We start from the raw sequence: 25,943 nt of genomic DNA on the forward strand, positions 1-25,943 counted from the left end.
ATACTTGGCCAGAAGACAATAGTACAGCATTGACCCTCCCTAACCAACCACAGTATGCCACTGGATAGAGTGAATTTTGGATAGGTGAATTCTATCCTACATTTAGAAATCATTTATCTCTGAGCTTAGACCTGCTCATCCTTCTGCTAGGTACACATGATGACTCCACTATTTTTAAGTATCTAAGTATTCTAAGTATAAATTCCTAATTTTCAATTACTACACTAGATGAATAGTTCTCTTTAAATGAAGACTCTCATCTCCACCATACTATGAGACTAACTTAAAGACATTGTTCACCTTGCCTATGTAGTTAAGGGGCAGGTAGGTAAAGAGAAACTACGCCGCTTTGATCAAAGTTTGAAGCCTGACTGTAAAACTCTTAGAAAATGCATCCCCTGGTCCTGCTTTGTTGCTAGGACATTGCTAAGACATGTCCAGATGTTACTGTTCAGTTCCACCATCACAAGTGTGAGCTCTTTCTTTGATTCAAACCCCCTCACATGTGCTTTCTCTCCCATGATACAATAGCTCTGAGCTCAGAATTTGAGAGATTGCTGTTGGTGATGGTTCATGTGAACAGTAACAGCAGGGCCTGTCTTAGCAACATTCTAACAACAAGGCAGGATGTGGAGGTGTGATTTATGGGAGTTTTTCAATCAGACTTCATGAGGTACGTAAATGGCCTACACCTATATTAAGGGCATTATTCAACTATTGTCAAAGCTGGCAGTACTAGGGTCGTTGGTTCGAATCCCAACCACGGCACCACCTGCCTGGAGTTTGCATGTTCTCCCTGTGCTTGCGTGGGTTTCCTCTGGGTACTCCGGTTTCCTCCTACACTCCAAAGACATGCTGGTAGGCTAACTGGCTCCTGTCTAAAAAATTGTCCATAGTATGTGTGTGTATGAATGTGAGTTAGGGACTGTACACCCCTTGAGGGTTAGGGACTGATGTGAATGTACTATATACATGTATGTAAAAAGGACTGCGTAAATTGACGGCGCTATATAAGTACCTGAAATAAATAAATAAAGCTGCACAGTTTGTTTTTATACACAGATACCCCTTATCTGCAAGGTTACATAAATAAAGGTGAACAATGCCCTGAAAACTATCCATAAAATACTCAACCTATACAAAATAAATTATATGATTATGGACTACCCTGCAAATTTTGATAAATTTGGTATGCATGGCTGTTGTTGATGGCGTACAACTTATCCCCGCTTGAAAGCAACACAGTCCTCTAATACCTGTAGATATCTTTTTCTCCCTTGGATCTCCGTTATACCACTGTGCATGATTGTTTAAAAGGAATGAGAACACACGCTATTGTTTCTTCATAATCAAAAACTTTTATTACATGACTCTTTTATTGACAACTGTATTACTTTATGTTAATACAATTATACTGTTATGCTCCACTTCATGGTTATGACTGAGGTTTTCCTGTTTGCCTGTATGCTCAAAGACTACACTTAAACCCTTCATATACTATGTGTCATGTAGTAAACCTGTAAAAAAGTGTAAAAAATTGAAGAACACTGTTCTTCCCAAGTAACAAAATCATATTATTTGTATTTTTCAGATATAACCTGGAAAAAGAAATGTCTGTTTATCAGTGTTTTTAAGCTTGTGCAGGCCTGTGGGTTCTTCATTTCATTCAACGACTGCAAAAACAAATAACAGTGTACAACATATACTTTTCAAATACAGTATATGAACTAATACAAAGCAATCTGAAACATTTCTGCTGGTATACAGGTTGAAGAAATACAAAGTTATCAAATAAATGTATATAATGTAGGCTTTATTACATGAAAGGCACACGCTTACTTCTCACGTGTGAAATAGAAAATGTGTATCCAAGAAAAAGTGGATTATACACATAAAATAATTTTTATGTGTAAATAGTTTACAAATATTGTAATATAATGTAAATATAATTTAAATTTGGGCTATACTTAATCATGTAAATATAAATGTATTTAAAAAAAACCTGACAGTATATAGTTTGTCTGCTGTCTTTGCTATATCCTTTCTTATGTATTTGTATTATGTATGTATTTATATGTATAGATGTGTTAAAAACATGGTACTAGTTAGACATTTGATCTAAATCTGAACATGCTGCAGGACAACATCACCCTCTATCTGCAGAGTGTTTATTTGATTAAGATGTGGGACACGATGATTATAATTGCACACATGGTTCCCATTAACGTTCACTCTGAAAGCATGGTGTTCACAAACAATTTCAATCTGTAAAAAAAAAAAAGAAAAGAGGCCAGTAAACATTCAAGATACATTTCCAATGATTTGGTAATGGGGTAAATGTTTTGTTCTTTACCTCATGTGTTAAGCAGGCCATACATTGCAAAACAATTTGGAAATGGCAGCTGTAGACTTGGAAATGACAAAAAAAAGTTCACTTGAACAGAGACCAACAAACCAATGTTTGTTGATATCCCTCCAATCTACGTGTTGACATCTGCTGAAGGACCGCGGATCTCAGGATACATGGGGCGAGGAGGGCCAACTGGACTAGTACTTTCATCAATGTGTGGAAGTGATCACAGGTAGCTTTACAGACACCCAAATCTCTTCCAGCACAAAGCCGACAGTCGGAAGTATGTTTAAAATCCACACTGCTGCTAGAATGTAACATACATTGGTGACAGCAAAAAGGTTAAAGTGTATCCATGTCCCAAAACTGCCAGTGTCCTGTGCATGAACATCACATTTTGTTCCTGGGTATGGGTTCTCCAACTCAGCATGACCCAGCTAGAAAATACTGAAGCATCAAAAAGGCTCAGTGATGCCTTCTCACTTCATGCAATGTTTTTGGTGTGAAATAATATAGAAGGCAGGTGCAGAAACTTTGTGAGAATGTGAATATACACTCACTGGCAACTTCATTAGGTACACCTATTCAGTTGCTTGGTAACACAAATTGCTCAACAGCCAATCACTTGGCAGCAACTCAATGCATTTAGGCATGTACACATGGTGAAGACAACTTGCTGAAGTTCAAACCGAGCATCAGAATGGGAAAGAAAGGGGATTTAAGTGACTTTTTGTATGTGGCATGGTTGTTGGTGCCAGATGGGCTGATCTAAGTATTTCAAAAACTGCTGATCTACTGGTATTTTCACACACACAACCATCTCTAGGATTTACAGAGAATAGTCAAAAAAAAAGAAAATATCCAGTGAGCGGCAGTTCTGTAAACGAAAATACCTTGTTGATGTCAACGGTCAGATGAGAATGGGCAGACTGGTTCGAGATGATAGAAAGGCAATAGGAACTCAAATAACCAAGGTATACAGAAAACCATCTATGAACGCACAACATGTTGAAGCACATGGGCTACAGCAGCAAAAGACCACACCGGTTACCACTCCTGTCAGCTAAGAACAGGAAACAGAAGCTACAGTTCGCACAGGCTCAGCAAAATTGGACAATAGAAGACTGGAAAATGTTGCCTAGTCTGATGAGTCTCGACTTCCCTAGAAATAGTTGTGTGTGAAAATCCCAGTAGATCAGCAGTTTTTGAAATACTCAGACCAGCCTTTCTGGCACCAACAACCATGCCACGTTCAAAGTCACTTAAATCCCCTTTCTTCCCCATTCTGATGCTCAGTTTGAACTTCAGCAAGTCTTCTTCAGCACGTCTAGATGCCTAAATGCATTGAGTTGCTGCCATGTGATTGGCTGATTAGCAATTTGTGTTACCAAGCAATTAAACAGGTGTACCTAATAAAGTGGCCTGTGAGTGTATATTTTAACATTAGCTGCTCTCTTATTCAGAAATGTAGGTAAAAATGGCACTCATTATATGTAGTGATCTCAACAGCTCCTAATTTTAGGGCCTTCTGCTTTTTAACTAAATTTAAATATGCCATATGTTTTAATAATCCCTGCCAGAATGCTATTGGCAAACAATATCAACACAGATATTATAAAACCAATTTGTATGTTTCCCTATTAGCCAATAAATACCAAAGCAAAAAGGGGATCTGGCTGCATCACAATTTCATTCAGTACACATTTATCAGTAGATGCAGGTTGTTATCTCACTTGCAATTATTGAACTTACCACAAAGCTTTGGCCAGCTGAAAAACACATTCCACATGGCATTTGACGCTCCTCCTTTCCCCAACTATTGTTCAGTTTGCTGTTACGAACTATGGTGTTTTCATCAAATCTTGGATTGAAATGAAATGCAATTCCACCACTGAATCTTAGGTTGACATGAAATCTGAAAATGTTTAGAAATATTATGTGAAGATCTATAAAATGAATGGAAATGGGGTTCTACTGGAATGTAGTGAAGCAAGCAGTCACTTATTGGCTGCCACTCCTTGCAAAATGCTACTTACAGTTGCAAGCCTGAACAAGCTAAAGTATTACCTCTTAGGATGTCCAGTAACTGCTCCTCTGATGACAATGACCTTGTTAGGAAATAAGCCACCATGGATGCTCGTATTATATGGAATTGCCTAGATGTAAGAACATAGATACAGTTCATCTATTTGTATAGTACCATATCAGTCATAAGTATGACTGAAATGTTGCAGGTAAAGTGAAATGTTCTCTGTGAAGCTTCTCATTTATCCAGGTCATGGTATGTATGTGGAATGTACTATGGTAGTAGTAGTTCGTCACATTTAACTGGACTTGTTTATTAATGGTGATGTTTCGTCACTCATTCCAGTAGCTTCTTTAGCTCAAATGAGTGTCAGGAACATACTCTACCACTTAAAGCCAACAGGCAACTCCATTACCTTAATCTAATTGCCACGATGTCATGTAATGTGTCAAGGTTGGTGCTGACTGTCCAAAAACATGACAGGAAGTGTGAAAGTTTGTGAAACTGGCCTGGCTGATAGTCATAATGCAGTCACCATTGTGCCATGAAACCTAAGACTGGTGATATTTGCTCAAATTGCATGATATCAGGTGTGAATTATTGTCAAATTGCCAGGTTAATAATGTTAAAATGCTATTGCATGTGAGTGACAGATGACATAATAAGCCCCCAACCCTGTTTAGGGATGCTTGTTCCAGTTTTACATAAATGACCTTTCATGCCTCTTGCGAACCAGTTGCCCACCAAAATGTGCACCTCCTTGCCCTTGAAAGAATATCCATTATCCTTACTGTGACTCTATTGTGAAAGCATTTTACTAACACAGCTGTCAACTGTTAAAGAATGCAGGAAATACTCACCATTCCTTTTGTCTATGCCACCAAACACCACTCTGTTCAACAGAACTGGTCCACTGGGAAATCAACACTTCTGTTAGTGTCAATTGTCTGGGGCAATCTTCTAGTTTGACCCTAGGTTCACATCTGTGCGGGTGGTGCCGCTGCGGATCTGCACGAAAATCCGTGCAGCCGCACCACCTGCACAGAGAAATGCGGACCCGCGGGCGGGTGCCATTAGTTCTAATGGCACGCCGCCCGCACTGGAAAACGCAACCGTACTGGAAACCGAGGTTCCTGTGCGGGCTGCGCTTTTGGAAGAAATGCAGGGACTTATTTCCCTGCGTGTCAAGGGCACGGGAGTACATTCAAATGAATGGGCTCTCGTGCCCACACGGCCGCATAGATGTGAACCGGGGGTCAATCTCTTGGTCCCCTCATAGCTCACTGCTTCCACCCTCTGACCTCAAATTACTCCAGAAGAAAGTGGTGACGTGAGGACAGAAAGAGGAACCTGTGAGAGCAGTGTGCTCAGAATGTTGCCACTTCCAGAAATGAAGCTTTCCCAGTGGAACAGCAATTTGCAGCATGGGCCCTGCGAAATGCGGGTACTTTCTGCCTTCCTTTGCAGGTAACAGCTGTTTTAGCTAAATATCATTCAGAACAGGGTCCCTTTAAGGGGTAGGAAAACAATTTTTGTACATTGTAAAAATGCAAGTTTTTCTGAATGGAGGATGGGGTATAGCTAGTGACCCAATGTGATATCTGTACTGCATCTGTGGACTGAATAAAAGTAAGAGATTTAAGAAGCATTTCAGCAGACAGACATGGGCACACTTCATTAGATGTAACTTATTTTTACTGTGCAATTCTACAAAAATCCTTTAGTTTAAATCTACAGCGTTACCCAATAAATGGTATCTATTAATGAAGAAATATAAATGTACAGTATAAAGTACTTACAAAATGAGCTCCTTGTTGTGGTGCAGCAGGAAACGGCTGAAAAATAAAAGCAAACCTCTAAACGTTGGTAATTTTCTAACCCTTTTTTTTTTTTTTTTTTTAATGAAATTAGAAACAGCTGTTTAAAAAAGCCAACTTCTTTTACAATTAAGGTCCATGAAGATAACTGGATGCTGTTGTACTATTGCACAAATTTGACAGAATTTCCTTTGTTCATGTATTTACAGTTGTGTTCAAAATAATAGCAGTCAGACATCACTAACCTGATCAATCACTGTTTTTGGTAGAAATGATATTTCTACATGGCAAATAATTTACTAGCAGGTGTAGTAGAGTAATAGAAATCCAACAGACCCAACAGTCATGACATGCATGCTGCTGATTCTGTGTAATTGAATCACTAATTGAAAGGGGCATGTTCAAAATAATATCAGTGTGGAGTTCTATTAGTGAGGTCATTCATTCTTTGAAAAACAGGTGGCAATTATTGCCCTTATTTAAGGAAGGAAGGCAGCAAATGTTGTACATGCTGGTTACAGTGCATTTCTCTCTGAATTTCTGAGGAAAATGGGTCGTTCCAGACATTGTTCAGAAGAACAGCGTACCTTGATTAAAAAGTTGATTGGAGAGGGGAAAACATATAAAGAAGGGCAAAAAATGATAGGCTGCTCAGCTAAAATGATCGCAAATGCTTTAAAATGGCAACCAAAACCTGAAAGACATGGAAGATAGCGAAAAACTACCATTCGAATGGATAGAAGAATAGCCAAAATGGCAAGGACTCAGCCAACAATCAGCTCCAGGAAGATCAAAGAAGGTCTAAAGTTACCTGTGAGTACTGTTACAATTAGAAGACGCCTATGTGAAGCCAAGCTATCTGCAAGAAGCCCCCGAAACGTCCCACTGTTGAAAAAAAGACGTGCTGAAGAGGTTACAATTTGCCAAAGAGCACATTGACTGGCCTAAAGAGAAATGGCGCAACATTTTGTGGACTGATGAAAGTAATTTTTTTAGAGGAACGACACAAATTTGATATATTTTTCTTCATGTTTTGATTTGGAATAGAATGTGTAGTGTTCCCAATGCATTTGTGTATATGGAAATAAAAGCTATTAGAAGGATTTTGAGCTTTATTCACTTTTTTCAACACACTGCTATTATTTTGAACACAACTGTAAATACAATAGGCTTGATTCATAAAACTTTACACTAGCCTATTGCTGGATACACATGGGCCAAAAATTATCTGGTTCATTAGGAACCAGCCAACATTCAGTCAGTGTGTACAGCAGCCTGTCCAACAGAAGCAGGTCTAACAACAGAGTTTTGTCGAAGGGACATGCTGGAAAACAAGCATCCGATCAGCACTTTCAGCCAATGGCTGTTACCGCTGATCAGTGTGTTCTGGTAGGGGTGGACGTCCCCCTGTTAGAATACAAAGGCACAGCTTGCACATTGCATGTGTTGGAACTGCAATCTCTCAGTTTTTTACTGTTCAGCCTGCTGGATTGAAAAAAAAAAAAAACTAGCTGTGTGTACCAAGCTTAAAGTGTTACTAAACCCACAACAGTAAAATCAGTCAGTATATGCAGTAAAACATGCTTGTCATACTCACTGCAGAACCTAAGGGATTAATCCTCTGCATTATGTAAAAATGCTGTTTGATCCTGACTTCTCTGATCCTCCCCTTCTTCCAGTGCCCCTCTCTCATCTCCTGATAAAACATATCATGTGGAGACACTTGGCACATGCTCAGTTTGGTGTGTATTGCTAGAGAGGTTTTTTTTTTTTCTTGGGAGAGTGCATGTGATCAGCACAGGGCCAATCATCACTGTCCAGACAGAGGTCAGGGGTTCTGCATCCTCCTAGAGCAGAATGAAAACTCCTCCTACAAGCTGTAACCAGTGCTGAACACTGGTAGAAGTCACAAGACTGCTCTAACTGCTGATGAGAAAAAGTATTTAGCGGTTTATATTTACTAAAATAATTGCATTTCCATCTTCTGTGTACTGTGGGAGACCAGATATAAGGAATGCAGGGTCCTGGGTTTAGCAACACTTTATGGCTCACCATACACGTTACCATACAATCTCTGTACAATCAACTTTAGATCTACCATACAAACGTTGTAATATAAGGGCCTCCTTGAACTATCCAATGAGTTTGTATCCAATCAAGCAGGCCCTTACACTACATACCTATTGGTAGATCTAAAGGAGATTGTCCAATTCGTTTGTAATGTGTGGTGAGCATAAAGGACTCTGTTTTCAGCAATGTGACTGCAATTTTTTTAAAGACAACGATCATAATAAATAAGGATACTTACCTTGGGTAAACACAGTTAGCTTTTTTTCAGCTGGCAGGGTTTTTACGAAAAAAGTAAAAAACACAAATGGATTCCCCCAGCCACACAAGCGTGGTGGAGAGAGGAATCTTCTCTGCTAAGACTTTGTATTCTGGCAGTAGAAATGTCTGCTGTGAGAATACACCAATCAGCAGCTCTGGCTGCTGATCAGTTAAGGTTTTCCTGCGTAGCTATTCAACAAAAGTCAATCTAACTGATCGATTTCTGTTGAACATGGAGGGCTACACACAGATTGATATTTGGCTGATCCCAGCTGAACCTTGATCCTGGTGTGTTAGCTTAGTGAACTGAGCCTTATGTCTACTGAATGCTCTGTTAAAGTAATTCAGAATAATAAAAATTGGCATTAGTGTTTCCAATACTATTTTTTTTAACTGTTAGAGTTCGTTCACACTGGCGGCTGGGGGAGGTAAAAGCAGGTAGTTGAGCCATGATCCAACCAACCCCAAACTGCCTACCAGTATGTAGCCGTTCAAGGGCTCTATGCATGCCGCAGTAAAAATCAAACTTTACAATAAACATGTTGCATGCAGTGGATAGTACTACCACCAAACAAGACCAACTCAAGTGTATGGGGCCACGCAGTGGTTCAGTTTTTTTGGGCATAAAACAGGCAGTGAACAGGTGACTTAATGCTTCCTCCCCACTTGTCAAGCACCCTCTGAAAAGCAATCCACCACAAATCACTTTTTAGATGGCAAGGGCTGATGCACATAAGAAAGAGCTCTTACTTTAACATGTATGTAATAATGTTTTTAAAATTGAACATTCTTGGGGTTATTCCATACACAGTTTGTAGGTGTGCATCCAGTGAATGTATGTATGCATAGTACTATCAGAATCCTTGTTGAATGGATGATGTGAACAAAACCAACCACAGAACAAGCCATGTAGGGAGGGTATTGTTTACAATATGACTTATGATGAAAGACTAGTGACACTCCCACCTTTGGTTTATCCCCTTGTAATGGTTCATGCATTGACCTTTACCAAGACAGGAAGTTAGACACTGACCACTATGCTGCACTGCACAGTAGTACACATAAAGGGTTATTCAGTAAGAAAGTGCAAAGGCCAATGAGGTTCCAAAGTGCAGTAATGCACAGAACATGACTTTCCACACTGTAATGTACAAACTTGTGTTCTTTGCACAACCTCGGGCCTCGTTTAGCAAATTTTCTGACACCAGGTGCCTCCAACCACTGGGTCTGACAGTTCACTTTACTGCACAACGTTTCATCTAACAATAGGCTGCACCTGGCTATTGATTTCAAGAGATTTAAGAGAGGGACGTGCCAGATAATACAGAAACAGCATTCTATGTAACCATAGTATTACTGTGTAAACCCCAAAAAATGACACCCATCTTAAAAATATTTCTTATAACGAGCAAAACATACACACATTTTAACATCAAGCGTCTGCAACGGCCTAAAATTGCTAAGGGGATCCATTAGTGTATGGATTGTGTGATGACTAAAATAATTTGTAATACATATAATCTTACATTGCTTCCAGGAAACGGCTGTGGGGGGAAGGCCGGCTGAAATAAAGAAGACAGAAGTATAAAATACTACAGTATCAGTATACTGCACATAACCCTGTTAGATATTTATAACACTAGCAGAATCCAAAAATAGGTCATTATAATGTAAGTATGGAATAGTAAGTATAGTTTAGCATCAATAGAGACACGTCCACAAACATGGAACAAAAAGGCTGGCTTCGTAGTTATGTGTTGCACTAATGTTAATGCAAGCCCCACTGTGCAGTGAGTTGTATTGCAATACATTCTGATTGACACTCTAATGTACAACTACTGTAGATGCTGACAGACCTGTGCTGCAGTCCACTACCATTTACACACCATATGCTGTGTTAAAAAGTTACTAGAGTACATTTTTCACTGTGTCGGCAGTCCCTTCAAAATGAATGGACTAACTTAGCGCAATGCACACTAATATTAGTCACTTGAAAACAATTGCCAATTTTTTTTGTTTGTTTTGAAAATAATAAATCAAAACTCTATGATTTCCCACATGAAGGGATCACTTTTGAAAAAGTCGGAAGTGACGAAACGCGTCAGTGTCGTGACGTCAGACGCTAGGCCGGAAGGAGTGGAGCGGCCATTTTGAGAAGGTCTCAGCACAGAACAGAGATCAGCGAGGATGGACGGTATTTTTACTATCAGTGTACAAAATGTGCCAAAATTACATAAATAAATAATTAATTCACCTCATATAGTAACTATCAGTATTCAAAAAAGAACTTAAAAAATCCTAAAAATTATTCAAAAAAATATATAATAATTAAAAAAAAAGTCCCAAAAAAAGTCCAAACAAAATAAATATAAGTTCAAACAAATTCCAAAAAATGTAAGTATAAAATTGAAACTGAGAAATCCTTTTCAATCCTTCCTTTCTCATGATAAACCTCAAACAAAAGAAAATATCACATAGTGCATTATCTTTTTAATATAATAAATATTCGTGACAACACTCTGGTGATATATCCAATATAAAGTATATTTTATTTTTTAAATTAATTAGTGTAAAAAGTGAACCAAGTGCATCAATTTAATTAAAAAATATAAAATTAATTGGTGCAAAACACTGTGTACTGTGAATCACTCTTCCAGTGCTCCAAAAAACAAATCCACACTGTGCCACTTCTATTATAGCAAGGAATATATACCCTTACCAACACTCCTCCAAAAACCTGCTTTCAATGATTATCCTATGGATAAGATCCTCCTAAAGTGCTCCCTCAGATTCCACTGTATTCAGGGCACTTATTCCAGCAGGATTTTCTATACCTCCATATTGATGGCACATTTCCAAAAGTTTAAAACCGCTTAAATACCGTAGAAACCGCCAAGCTACCATCCAGGGAACATCCAGGGATCAACACACAGTCTTTATCCTCTTTTCCCTTATGTAAAATGGCCGCCGGTCGACTTCCGGTTCCGGTATGCGTCCTGACGTCACAGCCCTTGACGCGTTTCGTCATCGACTTAATCATAAGGGATGATTGACGAAACGCGTCAAGGGCTGTGACGTCAGGACGCATACCGGAACCGGAAGTCGACCGGCGGCCATTTTACATAAGGGAAAAGAGGATAAAGACTGTGTGTTGATCCCTGGATGTTCCCTGGATGGTAGCTTGGCGGTTTCTACGGTATTTAAGCGGTTTTAAACTTTTGGAAATGTGCCATCAATATGGAGGTATAGAAAATCCTGCTGGAATAAGTGCCCTGAATACAGTGGAATCTGAGGGAGCACTTTAGGAGGATCTTATCCATAGGATAATCATTGAAAGCAGGTTTTTGGAGGAGTGTTGGTAAGGGTATATATTCCTTACTATAATAGAAGTGGCACAGTGTGGATTTGTTTTTTGGAGCACTGGAAGAGTGATTCACAGTACACAGTGTTTTGCACCAATTAATTTTATATTTTTTAATTAAATTGATGCACTTGGTTCACTTTTTACACTAATTAATTTAAAAAATAAAATATACTTTATATTGGATATATCACCAGAGTGTTGTCACGAATATTTATTATATTAAAAAGATAATGCACTATGTGATATTTTCTTTTGTTTGAGGTTTATCGTGAGAAAGGAAGGATTGAAAAGGATTTCTCAGTTTCAATTTTATACTTACATTTTTTGGAATTTGTTTGAACTTATATTTATTTTGTTTGGACTTTTTTTGGGACTTTTTTTTGAATTATTATATATTTTTTTGAATAATTTTTAGGATTTTTTAAGTTCTTTTTTGAATACTGATAGTTACTATATGAGGTGAATTAATTATTTATTTATGTAATTTTGGCACATTTTGTACACTGTTATTTAAATCTTCAAGGGTGAAGGTTTTATTTTTGTGCTATGGGGAATTAAGTTTTGTTGTATATTGGTTTTTATAATTTGTCACTTATTACACTTAAGGAAGTGGTAGTTATAAAGATAGGTATTTTTACTATGTAAGCTGTGAAATAAATTCTGTATACTATTATATACTATTCCACTGAGTCTGCTCCTATTTGTCCTGTGAGGAACGGGGATCCTGATGCCCGTTATTGTATGAGGAAGTGATTCCATTATCTACTCATATAAAGGAAAGCATACTCCCAGTGAAGGCAACTGTATGTGGTACAAAGGATTTCCAGTATGCTTTGAAAGTAAAAGAGGGTAATTGTATATTATCCTTTATGCAGAGTGGCACCTATTTTTGGCACAATTTTGTCACTGATCACAAATTGTGTATTTGTAGATTTTCACGCATTGCAGTGGTTGTTTCACAGGACCACTAGTCAAGTGGTGTGTTGTTTTCTCACTTCACATGTGTGATGTTTATTTATGTCACCAGTGTGGTTGCATGATATCACGTATATTTATTGTTATAAAAAGATAATGCACTATATCTAGTATATTTTCTTTGAGGTGCTTTTTGGATTGAAGGGAAGATTTGGACATTTTCACAGTTGGAAGATTGGAGAGCGAGGACTATTATTTGCATATTTTTTATTTTTATTTTTGTATCTATTATTTTAATTTTTGGATTTTTTGTATGTGGGACTTTATGATGGACATTATATTAGCAGTATGAGACTGCGGGATAGGGTGTATATGTTTGTAGAATATGGAAAAGGTATTTTGTGTTTTGAAAAGAGTAGGGAATAGTTAAAATCCCAGTCAGTTTCTTTTCTTTTCTGTGACCCATTGGAAAGACTTCCCATCACTTCCTGTCCCAAACACACAACAGTAAGTAAAGCAGAATCTCTTAAAAGTGAGGGGAAATTTCTGTGTTTAGAAAAGATGTTCACATTAAAAAATGTCCACTATTTCTGTTCCAGGGACAACTATACATTTTGGATTTCCCTTTACTTTTGCCACAGGTTGAGATGTGAACCCTGCTCATCTGTGCAGCTGATTCCTGTAAGAGTACAGGTAGATTGTGTTCCGCCAGGGACACCCTCTTGGGGTTTGGGCTTGGCTGCTGTCTACCCACAGGTCACTCTATAGATACTGTGGACGCAAAGGAGTGTAGGTGCCATGTAACGAGAACCAGAAGCATGAGAGAGTCAGACAACACTGGGTAGCTGGAAGCAGGAGGAGGCTTGAAGTTGCAAGTGCAATGAAGGCACAGTAAGGCTTTGAGGCTGCAGGTGCAGAGATGATGGAGCAGAAGCTAAGTTTGTAGGTGAAGCAGAGGCCTGAGGCTGTGGGTGCAGAGGGGGCATAGCAGAGGTTACGCAGTGGAGGTTAAGACTGTAAACACAGTGGAGATTGGGAGTGCAGCAGAGGCTGCCTTTACAGTGGAGGCTGCAGGCTTCTAAAGAGAATGAGGATGCAGGTGCAGTGGAAGCAGAGGCTTGGTTGTGGGTTCAGCGCAGGCTTGGCTGTAGGTGCAGCAGATTCAAATATGAAATGCTTACATTGTACATTTCTCCTCCTGGAAACTGTTGAGGAGGAAATCCTCCCTAAAAACATATACAATATTATATTATATTAGAAAAACCTTTATTTTTTTATATTAAGAAAAACTAAGTTAATACTGTTAATGATTGTATGTACAATGAAACACAGAAAGATACAGACACTTACCCCTGGAGCTTGTATATCAACACAAGATAAACTGATACAGCCATTTATTGACAGTTTATTGACTTGATGGATGGGAATTCTGTGGCGGTACTCCACAATGTGATTTCTGTTTACAGAAACCTGGAAGGAAATTGCACTTTTAATAGAGACACAAAATCACAAACATTTATTTGCATGATTAAATAATTCCTGAAATATAATGTTGTATAAAGCGTTCTTATTAAATAATAAAAAACTGCACTTGCTGTAGTACAGGACTATGGCTGCATTATAAAGAGATATTTGATGAAAAATCTATTTAAAAAAGAAAGGAGTCATCTACACATGGCCAGATAAAGATGAATCCTGCTGAGCTCACACATGGTCCGTACACAGCAAGGAAGACACCCTAAGGCTAGGTTCACACTTATGCAGTTTGCATTTGATCCATTTCTGTAGCGCTTTTTCACGGTGCGTTTTTCCACATGCGTTTTGGATGCATTTTGTGGGTTTTTTTCTAACTTGTTGCTGGGCAGAATAAAATAAAAAACGCATCAAAAATGCACTACATGCTTTTCTGCAGCATCTCCATTGAAGTCTATAGAACCAAAAATGCAACCTTTTGTGTTTAAAAAAGTCCCTGACCCTTTCTAAAAAATATACCGAATGAAAACGCGGAGATGTGAACCTGTCTCAGGAAATCATGTTAATTAGACTGCTGTGGGTTTCTGCAAAATGCAGCGGAAAACACATAGGTGTGAACCTAGACTAACTTGTTATTTCCCTGCTCATGGGTCACTGTCTGTCCAAGACAGTGTATAGATCCTCCAGACATACACTTGCCGCTTCACATCCCAAGGCCATCAGCTCTTTCTTCCAGGCTGGACTGGCCATCATGCCCAAGATGGAGCTGACTGAACACCCCATTCTGAAATCTCCAGCAGACATACCACAAGTCTTGGAAGTATTACATCTACCTGAAGCCTGGCCGTCCTTCACCCTCACTGGTCACTGCTTTGTAAGAATGGCACAATCCTCCACATCCTTTTTGGTGTTATAAGTTCAAGACAAACTCCTGGACCTGAAGCACCAAATAACTGATGAACTCTGTAAATTAAATTTTTGCTTACCTACCTAGAAATGACATTTGACTTTCAACTAGCCTTCATTTGGGTTGCCTGTGAGAATCCACTATTGTTCTTTGAACATCATTGTCAGTAAATCTTCAATGAGATTATACATTATATTTCTTTATGTCTTACTATGTATGAAAAAAGACATTCATGTTACTTGGTATTGCATATCTTAAATTGTCTGGCCATAGTGCTGAGCCTTTCTCTGGACATCACCTCCACCTTCTGGGTCTAATGGGTATTGCACCCTTGTCTACTCATTGCTATTATCTCATGCTACAAAATATACCATATAGACCGCACATAAATGGTGTAAGACACAGAACAGTTAATTATATTGATAATCATAATAACCAATACACATCTATGAAAAACTTTTAGTGCAGTCCCAGTATGTGCAAATAAAGTGTAACTGTGCTGAATCCTTGATGGTAAATTCTGCATTAACGTGACAAGTGCTTCACTGTGCTCAGACTGGTGCCCCACATGGATTTACACTCACCATCATTCCATGGCCACCTATTTCTAGGTAGGTCACTAGCGCTTTAATTGGGACTATCCCAAAATGCCACGTGTTGGTGAACTTTCCCGTATGTTCCATGACGTTGCTACTGGTAACCAGTGTGTTATCACCGGATCAAGTGGAAAGTGATAACCAGTAATCCTTCTCTGGAGCTAGTTTGATACTAGCACTACTCCTCTCCTCCACAAGCAATATAGTATGTTGTCAGCATAAAAAAATAAAAAAAACGGACATCCCATAGCGTAGGCACTTATTTTGTGAGTTTTATCCCAAACTATTTATCCCCAATATTAAAGTATACAGTTTTACACTATGGGATGTCTGTTGTTTTTCATGGATATAAGAAATTATAAAAGGCTAAAATATGGCATGAAAGGGTTTTTATTATGAACTTATCTGTATATTTCTATTGTAAACTTTCTGGTTTTGTGTCTTAGTTAGCAGCCCCCTCCTTGCTATTTTGTACATGGCCTTTATCCCAAAGAGATAGTTCTCCTTTGTCAGGCCTCTTGTACAGCCCTCACCTAAAGCCTACCCTACAGCTGGAGAGGGCTGTGTACACAGCAAGTGGCAAACTCTCCTATTTAAAGTGTTACTAAACCCACGACAGTAAATCAGCCTGTATATGCAGTAAAGCATGCTTGTCATACTCACTGTGGAACTGTGGGGTACTCCTCCACATTATGTACAAAGGCTGTTTGATCCTGTCTTCTCTGATCCTCCCCTTCTTCCACAGTCCCCAATTCATCTGCTGATGGTACAGAGCCCTAGGAGACACTCTGCATATGCTCAGTTTGGTGTGTTTTGCTAGATTTGTTTTTGGTGGGGGAAGGGTGCATGTGATCAGCACAGGGCCAATCAGCACTTTCCAGAGGGAGGATCAGGGGTCATGCAGCCTCATAGGACAGTCAAAGGAGAATGAAAACTCCTCCTATAAGATTAAACAATGCTTAGCCTGACACTGACAGAAGTCATAAGACTGCTATATACTGCTGATGAGAAAAGGTATTATTTTACTAAAATAATTGCATTTCCATGTTCTGTGTAATGTGGGAGATTTTGTGAATGCAGGGTCATGGGTTTAGTAACACTTTAAGGATTGTTACTATTTGCACTGACATTATATAACCTATGCTGATTTATGTTCACAGACCATTTCTTCATTTTACTATATGTATCTGTGACTATAGCAGTTTACAGATCAGCCTCTCTTTACTATGTTATTTTTCTGGTTCTACAAATGTACTCAACAGTTGGTTGTTGGATAATTAACCTTATATCTGTGCCTGACTTAGAGTGAGTAACAAAAACACACCTGTTCTTTACAATGAATACATACTTTGTAGTCCTGGTGTGTAACCAGGATTCGGATCTCAAAAGGCTGTCTTCTGTGAAAAGGCAATTCCCGTTTGTGTTCTTCCTTTCCCCACTTCTGATGCTCCATCGTATTGCAGACAACAAGGCCACCATCAAATCGAGGATTGAAATGGAAAGCAATATCTTCATTTCCACACTGGAAATTTACAGCAAACCTGTATAATCGTTAAATAAATCATCATATCTGTGGGAAAACATTTAGCAGGAATGCAATACTTTTTAAAGGCGAGCTCCATACCGAATTGATATTTGTATTTATGAGTAAGTGCTTGAGCTGAACAACACACAGAATTTCTATATGTCTCTTAGATTTTAGTGGCAACATTTATCAGCTCTGCACCCAGAGACAGTAAAGCTGTCCATAGATTTATCACTTTTTTTGTCCAGTCAGCAGGCCGAATAAAAAAAAAATTAACGGATTACGGAATCCTTCTTGGTGTGCCCTTATATTCTGCTGTCAGAATACAATGACTGAGACTGCAGCTGAATATTCAGCTGAGATGAGACTGCAGCTCTTGGAATACTCGAGAATAATGAATATATTTTTCTTCAGTACTGTGCTCTTGATCAGTTCTTTTTGGAACAAAAACTTTCGTCTGATGTAAAATTAATTAGATGCATAGAGTTTGCTGTAAGAAAAGATTAGTCTTTTATGTCTTCCTTTTACACTAATCAATAAATGTATTTAATGTGCCACCCCTGGTTCTAGGCCTCTAATTCAGACTTACATGAGACATTAGCTAGAAACAGGTCAATGTTTAAAACAAGGTGAAAGCAGAAACTAATTCTATCCACGATAACATCTAACCATTTATGGCACCCTGTGCAATGGTATTGTGGGTAGACTGTTGTGGTACAGCAAGCTGGAACCACAGAGATGTGTTCATAAAAATGCCCAGGGTTCTTGCACAGGTAAAATCTGGCCCGGAAGATCATGCTGCAACTTGTACTGCTGCCTTATGTATTTAAAGGGACCTTTGCATATTGTTTGTATGCTTCTAATGTTTTTCAGTATCCTCCTCACTACACTGCACAGGATCATTCTCATCTTCTATCCTATGCTCTCTTACTCACATCTTCCTATCTACTGCCACCTTTCCCTCCCCTCTAAAGCATGCACAGATCACTCCCATACTTAAAAAGCCCTCCCTGGACCCCACCAACATAAGCAACTTAAAACCCATTTCACTGCTCCCAATTAGCTCTAACCTTTTAGAACACTTAGTCTACAATCGCCTGAGCTCCTACCTCACTGACAACAACCTTCTTGACCCTTTACACTCTGGCTTTCGCCTCACTACACTCCACAGAAACTGCCCTACAAAAACTCACTAACGATTTACTAACTACTAAAATCTACTACTCCATACTTACTTCTAGACCTCTCTGCAGCCTTTGATACAGACCACCCACTCCTTCTCAATAAACTTCACTGCCTTGGTCTCCAAGAGTCAGCTCTTTCCTGGTTTTCCTTCTACCACTTGTTCTTTCTGTAGGTGTCCCAAGGTTCTGTTCTTGGACCCCTTCTCTTCTTTATGTACACCTCCTCTCTCGGTAGCCTGATAACCTCCCATGGCTTCCAATACCATCTCTATGCTGATGACACCCAAATCTATTTCTTTACTCCTCACCTTACTCCTTCAGTCCTGCATTACTAACTTACTAACTGACAACATGGATGTCATACCTCTTCCTTAAACTAAATCTCTCTAAAACCGAGCTGATAATATTCCCCCCAGCTAATGCCTCCTCCATGTCTTTCCCGTCAAGATCAATAATGCAACTATCAGTCCCTCCCCTCAAGCCGGGGTACTATGTGTAATCCTGGACTCTGACCTACCCTTTCAGCCTCAAATTCAACTGCTGTCAAAAGTTTGTGGACATCACCTTGATAACATCTCTAAAATTCGGGCATTTTTAACTAATAAAACCACCAAGCGACTCATTCACTCTGTAGGATATCCCCTCTTCAGCCTACCATGAATGCTGCTGCCAAAATCATCTACGTTATCAACCGCTCAGTGTCTGCTACCCCTCCCTGCCAATCCGTTCACTGGTTTCTGATTGCCCAGCGAATTAAATTCAAAATATTAACAACATACAAAGCTATTCACAACTCTGCCCCGAGCTACATCACCAATCTTGTCGCCAAAAATCACCCAAACCGTCTTCTCCACTCCCCTAATGATTTCCTGCTCTCAAGCTCCCTTGTCTCCTCCTCCTATGTATGTCTCCAGAACTTCACCAGAGTCTCTCCCATCCTCTGGAACTCTCTACCTCAATCTGTCTGGCTATCCCCCACTCTGGCTGCCTTTAAGCAATCACTGAAAACTCAGCTCTTCAGGGAAGCCTATCACGAATATAATTAAATATTTATCACTTCCATCAGCTCATCCCCCACAGTTATAACCTTTTGTACCACTTGCTCCACTCGATTAGACTGTAAACTCTTCTTCTTATTATTATTATTATACAGTATTTATGCAGCACCAAAAAGTTTTCTCAGCGCTGTACATTGTAGTGGGGGACAGTACATGAGACAATATAGTAACAATACAATACACGAGGGGTTTGAGGGCCTCTTATGAGCAGAACCCTCTTAATCCTCTTGTTTCTTTATTCTATTGTAACTGTACTGTCTCTCTTTATATTGTAAAGCACTGCACAAATTGTTGGTGTACATAAATCCTGTATAATAATAATCCCCTGTAGAAAAGCCACCTGACTCCCCACCTCTGTGATTCAACAGTTCCCATAATACCAGCAGATCTTTATGTCCCCAGTTTTGGAGTGAGTGAGAATAGTAGCTGGTTACATCAACATATCATTTTTCAGGAAGAGGTGTGAGCCATCATTGTATAACTGTCAGTTACATTAGTGATAATGAGGACATGTGAGAATCAGCAAACTAAAGAAAAGTGTCAAAAAAAGCAGAAATTCCATAAAGCAACAAGTACCAAAATACCCTAAGATAATCACAAGTGACTTAGCAAGGGTTGTTCAAATAAGACTACAAGTCAAGTCTTCTTTTTTAATTTTTGTTTTTTAAACAGAAATTGCGTTTTACTTTTCATAAACTCTGCTTTCCAGAAATCCCCTGCTACATCTGATAAGGAACCATGCTTTTCAGTCTGCCCACCACTTGCAATCATCAGTGTTTGTCTCATTTAATAACACATGATGAAAACCTACAAGATGAAATGTCTTTTATGATTGGATTTTCAGATCTGGGTGAGAGTCTACTTCTGGAACAGATTTTATATTTAGAACAATTATTTATTTCATGCCATCTCCTAGCTGAAAGGATTATCCTTGTATTGCATGCACCTTTCCTTTCATTGTACATTTTAAATGACTGACCAGTGCAGGTCAGTAGTGTGTGTGTGTGAATATTTTATTATATCTTTCCATGTGACAACACTGAAGAAATGACACTTTGCTACAATGTAAAGTAGTGAGTGTACAGCTTGTATAACAGTGTAAATTTGCTGTCCCCTCATAATAACTCAACACACAGCCATTAATGTCTAAACCGCTGGCAACAAAAGTGAGTACACCCCTAAGTGAAAATGGCCAAATTAGGCCCAATTAGCCATTTTCCCTCCCCGGTGTCATGTGACTCGTTAGTGTTACAAGGTCTGAGGTGTGAATGGGGAGCAAGTGTGTTAAATTTGGTGTTCTCACTGTCACTCTCTCATACTGGTCACTTGAAGTTCAACATGGCACCTCATGGCAAAGAACTCTCTGAGGATCTGAAAAATAGAATTGTGGCTCTACATAAAGATGGCCTAGGGCTAGGCTATAAGAAGATTGTCAAGACCATGAAACTGAGCTGCAGCACAGTGGCCAAGAGCATACATATACAGCGGTTTAACAGGTCAGGTTCCACTCAGAACATGCCTCACCATGGTTGACCAAGGAGGTTGAGTGCATGTGCTCAGTGTCATATCCAGAGGTTGTGGGGGGTCAGGCTGTCAGTGCTCAGACCATACTCCGCACACTGCATCAAATTGGTCTGCATGGCTGTCATCCCAGAAGGAAGCCTCTTCTAAAGATGATGCACAAGAAAGCCCGCAAATAGTTTGCTGAAGACAAGCAGACTAAGGACATGGATTACTGGAACAATGTCCTGTGATCTGATGAGACCAAGATAAACTTATTTGGTTCAGATGGTGTCAAGCGTGTGTGGCGGCAATCAGGTGAGGAGTACAAAGCAAGTGTGTCTTGCCTACAGTCAAGCATGGTGTTGGGCATCTCATGGTTTGGGGCTGCATGATTTCTGCTGGCACTGGGGAGCTACAGTTCATTGAAGGTACCATGAATGCCAACATGTACTGTGACATACTGAAGCAGAGCTTGATCCCCTCCCTTCGGAGGCTGGGCCGCAGGGTAGTATTCCAACATGATAACGACCCCAAACACACCTCCAAGACAACCACTGCCTTGCTAAAGAAGCTGAGGGTAAAGGTGATGGACTGGCCAAGCATGTCCCCAGATCTAAACCCTATTGAGCATCTGTGGGGCATCCTCAAATGGAAGGAGGAGGAGCACAAGGTCTCCAACATCCACCAGCTCTGTGATCTCATCATGGAGGAATGGAAGAGGACTCCAGTGGCAACCTGTGAAGCTCTGGTGAACTCCATGCCCAAGAGAGTTAATTAAGGCAGTGCTGGAAAATAATGGTGGCCACACAAAATATTGGCACTTTGGGCCAAATTTGGACATTTTCACTTATGGGTGTACTCATTTTTCTTGCCAGCGGTTTAGACATTAATGGCTGTGTGTTGAGTTATTTTGAGGGGACAGCAAATTTACACTGTTATACAAGCTGTACACTCACTACTTTATATTGTAGCAAAGTGTCATTTCTTCAGTGTTGCCACATGAAAAGATATATTAAAATATTTACAAAAATGTGAGGGGTGTACTCACTTTTGTGAGATACTGTATGTGCGTATATATATATATATATATATATATATATACACTATATTGCCAAAAGTATTGGACCACCCCTCCAAATCATTGGATTCAGGTGTTTCAATCACCTCCATGACCACAGGTGTATAAAATCAAGCACCTAGACATGCAGACTGCTTCTACAAACATTTGAGAAAGAATGGGTCGCTCTCAGGAGCTCAGTGAATTCAAGCGTGGTACAATGATAGGTTGCCACCTGTGCAATAAGTCCATCCGTGAAATTTACTGATGAAATAAAACGAAGACTGTGAGCCAGGCCTTCTCCTCCAACATCAGTGCCTGACCTCACAAATGTGCTTCTGGAAGAATGGTCAAACATTCCCATAGACACACTCCTAAACCTTGTGGACAGCCTTCCCAGAAGAGTTGAAGCTGTTATAGCTACAAAGTGTGGGCCAACTCACCGGACTAAGACTGGGATGCCATTAAAGTTCATGTGTGTGTAAAGGCAGGCGTCCCCCAATACTTTTGGCAATATAGTGTGTATGTATGTGTATATATATATATATATATATCTTTTTTTCTGGGGGAACATGGTTCCAGCACCTCCAGCACTGAATGTATGTAATGACAGGGGGTGCTAGGATGTGATGCAGGGTCTATTGAGGCTGGCTGCTGGGATCTATTATTGATGGGATCTACTGTTTGCTTGGGGGTCTATTGTTGCTGATGGGAGATCTGTTGTTGCTGGGGGGTAATTTGCTGCTGGGAGAGATCTACTGTTGAAGAAGGGGGTCTATTGATGATGGCGGCTGAGAGAGATCTGTTATTGCTAGCAGGGGTATGATGTTGCTGGGGGGAGCGGGGGTATTTTGTTATAAAGAGTATTTTGTTGTTATGAGTGTCTATTGTTGCTGGGGGATCTATTGTTCCTGGCTGCAGTGAATCTAATTTTTTGCCCTTCTTGTTATCAGTAACAAATTATACAAATGACTTAGCCCAACAAAATGATACTTGGTTCTGTATTTTCTAAAGGAGGTGGTACTGTGAAGGAAAGCTCTTTGCACATTCAAAGAATGGATGAATTTCATTCAAAACTACTTCATGTTCTTTTCTCCCTTTTTGAATAAATGTAATTTCCTAAAAGAAAACCACATTCACTGTTAGAAATTTGTTCAGTGAAAAGTTTCCATCTTGCTCCTTCGAACTTTCTTGTCATTGCAAAAAAGGAATGGCGATTTGACCCAAGCATTAGAAAATCAAACAAATGTTCTTAAAATCAAAAAAATAAATAAAATTCTACTATAGTATAGCCATCTGTACTGTCACTACTAGTAGTGTCATCAGGCAATGCAAGGGTAATTGGTAGAGCTATAAATTCAATGAAAGTTTTACACTGGAGAATGGGTTAGGATGATTACCTGAAGCAGTAATTTTTTATAGCCTGTGTTCATGTCAAATATAGTTTAGATTCAGATTAACTAGTCAAGTGAAGACAGAATGTAACTAAAATGTTACTCTTTTAGATAATCTGCCCATTAACCTTCAAAAGAAACTAAAAACAGAGAAAGCTTAAATGTTGACAGATGTGTGATCTTTGGACTAGATTGCATGCCAAAGGCTCTGCAAACATAACAAGCATGATGGTGTGATACAGCATTTTGTTCGCCTAAAACCGGTGCATACAGAATTTTGTGCAGCTGTGCATAATAACCAATCAGCTTCTAACTTCAGCTTGTTCAATTAAGCTTTGATAATAAAAACTAAAAGCTGATTGGTTGCTATGCACAGCTGCACCAGTTTCTGTGTGCAACAGCTTTAGCAAATCCCTCCCATTATGTCTTAATGGCAATTGTATTTTATTTGCAATTTTATGTCCCCAGGATTAACACTACAAATTGTTGCTTAGAATACATTACATTTACATTTTGAATAATACCATGCACAGAAAAACATGTCAGCTTTAGTTAGTTCTCTTTTTACAGCTATTTAATAACATAGTCTGACCCTAGCAGACTTTGATGAAATTGACTGCTTAATAAATGCCAGTGTAAATGAAGTATGCCTTACCAATGGATTGGTTACCATTGGTGATTTTATTATGTTTATCACAATGTGGCTAATCTGAAAGAATGTTTATGCTAGCCACACAATGGTACAAGTTTTCTGATGACTCGCAACATTCCATGCACTTTTACAAAAATCAAATAGTAAATTTTTTTCATGGAATGTCTTACATTGTATGTATTGTAAAAAAAAAATATATGAACTTCAATGCTAGACTAATGTAGCCTTGACCTTATGTATTCCCCTAAAAAATGTAATTAATGATTTACAGTCAGGTCCATAAATATTGGGACATGGACACAATTCTAACATTTTTGGCTCTATACACCACCACAATGGATTTGAAATTAAACGAACAAGATGTGCTTTAACTGCAGACTGTCAGCTTTAATTTGAGGGTATATGCACCCAAATCAGGTGAACGGTGTAGGAATTACAACAGTTTGCATATGTGCCTCCCACTTGTTAAGGGACCAAGAGTAATGGGACAATTGGCTTCTCAGCTGTTCCATGGCCAGGTATGTGTTATTCCCTCATTATCCCAATTACAATGAGCAGATAAAAGGTCCAGAGTTCATTTCAAGTGTGCTATTTGCATTTGGAATCTGTTGCTGTCAACTCTCAAGATGAGATCCAAAGAGCTGTCACTATCAGTGAAGCAAGCCATCATTAGGCTGAAAAAACAAAACAAACCCATCAGAGAGATAGCAAAAACATTAGGCGTGGCCAAAACAACTGTTTGGAACATTCTTAAAAAGAAGGAACGCACCAGTGAGCTCAGCAACACCAAAAGACCCGGAAGACCACGGAAAACAACTGTGGTGGATGACCGAAGAATTCTTTCCCTGCTGAAGAAAACACCCTTCACAACAGTTGGCCAGATCAGGAACACTCTCCAGGAGGTAAGTGTATGTGTGTCAAAGTCAACAATCAAGAGAAGACTTCACCAGAGTGAATACAGAGGGTTCACCACAAGATGTAAACCATTGGTGAGCCTCAAAAACAGGAAGGCCAGATTAGAGTTTGCCAACGACATCTAAAAATGCCTTCACAGTTCTGGAACACCATCCTATGGACAGATGAGACCAAGATCAACTTGTACCAGAGTGATGGGAAGAGAAGAGTATGGAGAAGGAAAGGAACTGCTCATGATCCTAAGCATACCACCTCATCAGTGAAGCATGGTGGTGGTAGTGTCATGGCGTGGGCATGTATGGCTGCCAATGGAACTGGATCTCTTGTATTTATTGATGAAGCGACTGCTGACAAAAGCAGCAGGATGAATTCTGAAGTGTTTCGGGAATATTATCTGCTCATATTCAGCCAAATGCTTCAGAACTCATTGGACGCCGCTTCACAGTGCAGATAGACAATGACCCAAAGCATACTGCAAAAGCAACCAAAGAGTTTTTTAAGGGAAAGAAGTGGAATGTTATGCAATGGCCAAGTCAATCACCTGACCTGAATCCGATTGAGCATGCATTTCACTTGCTGAAGACAAAACTGAAGGGAAAATGCCCCAAGAACAAGCAGGAACTGAAGACAGTTGCAGTAGAGGCCTGGCAGAGCATCACCAGGGATGAAACCCAGCGTCTGGTGATGTCTATGCGTTCCAGACTTCAGGCTGTAATTGACTGCAAAGGATTTGCAACCAAGTATTAAAAAGTGAAAGTTTGATTTATGATTATTATTCTGTCCCTTACTTTTGGTCCCTTAACAAGTGGGAGGCACATATGCAAACTGTTGTAATTCCTACACCGTTCACCTGATTTGGATATAAATACCCTCAAATTA

The 25,943-nt window shown here is 39.4% G+C and overlaps 1 protein-coding gene across 2 annotated transcripts in view; it reads right to left on the minus strand.

The window, feature by feature from the left end:
* Positions 1-1,335: 1,335 nt before the first annotated feature.
* Positions 1,336-25,943, minus strand: part of LGALS9 (galectin 9) — a 32,252-nt gene continuing 7,644 nt past the window's right edge. The window contains exons 3-10 of one of the 2 annotated variants that reach the window (XM_089678506.1): positions 17,125-17,317; positions 14,151-14,270; positions 13,982-14,026; positions 10,048-10,083; positions 6,176-6,211; positions 4,418-4,506; positions 4,103-4,265; positions 1,336-2,265 (exon numbers count right to left, since the gene is read on the minus strand). In XM_089678506.1, coding sequence (XP_089534632.1) covers positions 2,119-2,265; positions 4,103-4,265; positions 4,418-4,506; positions 6,176-6,211; positions 10,048-10,083; positions 13,982-14,026; positions 14,151-14,270; positions 17,125-17,317 — 829 coding nt within the window. In that variant the 3' untranslated portion in view covers positions 1,336-2,118. The remainder of the gene's footprint in view (positions 2,266-4,102; positions 4,266-4,417; positions 4,507-6,175; positions 6,212-10,047; positions 10,084-13,981; positions 14,027-14,150; positions 14,271-17,124; positions 17,318-25,943) is intronic. The other variant, XM_089678507.1, reaches the window with a different exon arrangement.

This window comes from Staurois parvus, unplaced genomic scaffold (assembly GCF_062004578.1).
Source record: "Staurois parvus isolate SC_StPar_1 unplaced genomic scaffold, SC_StPar_1.0 ptg000206l, whole genome shotgun sequence".
In the NCBI taxonomy this organism is placed as follows: domain Eukaryota; kingdom Metazoa; phylum Chordata; class Amphibia; order Anura; family Ranidae; genus Staurois; species Staurois parvus.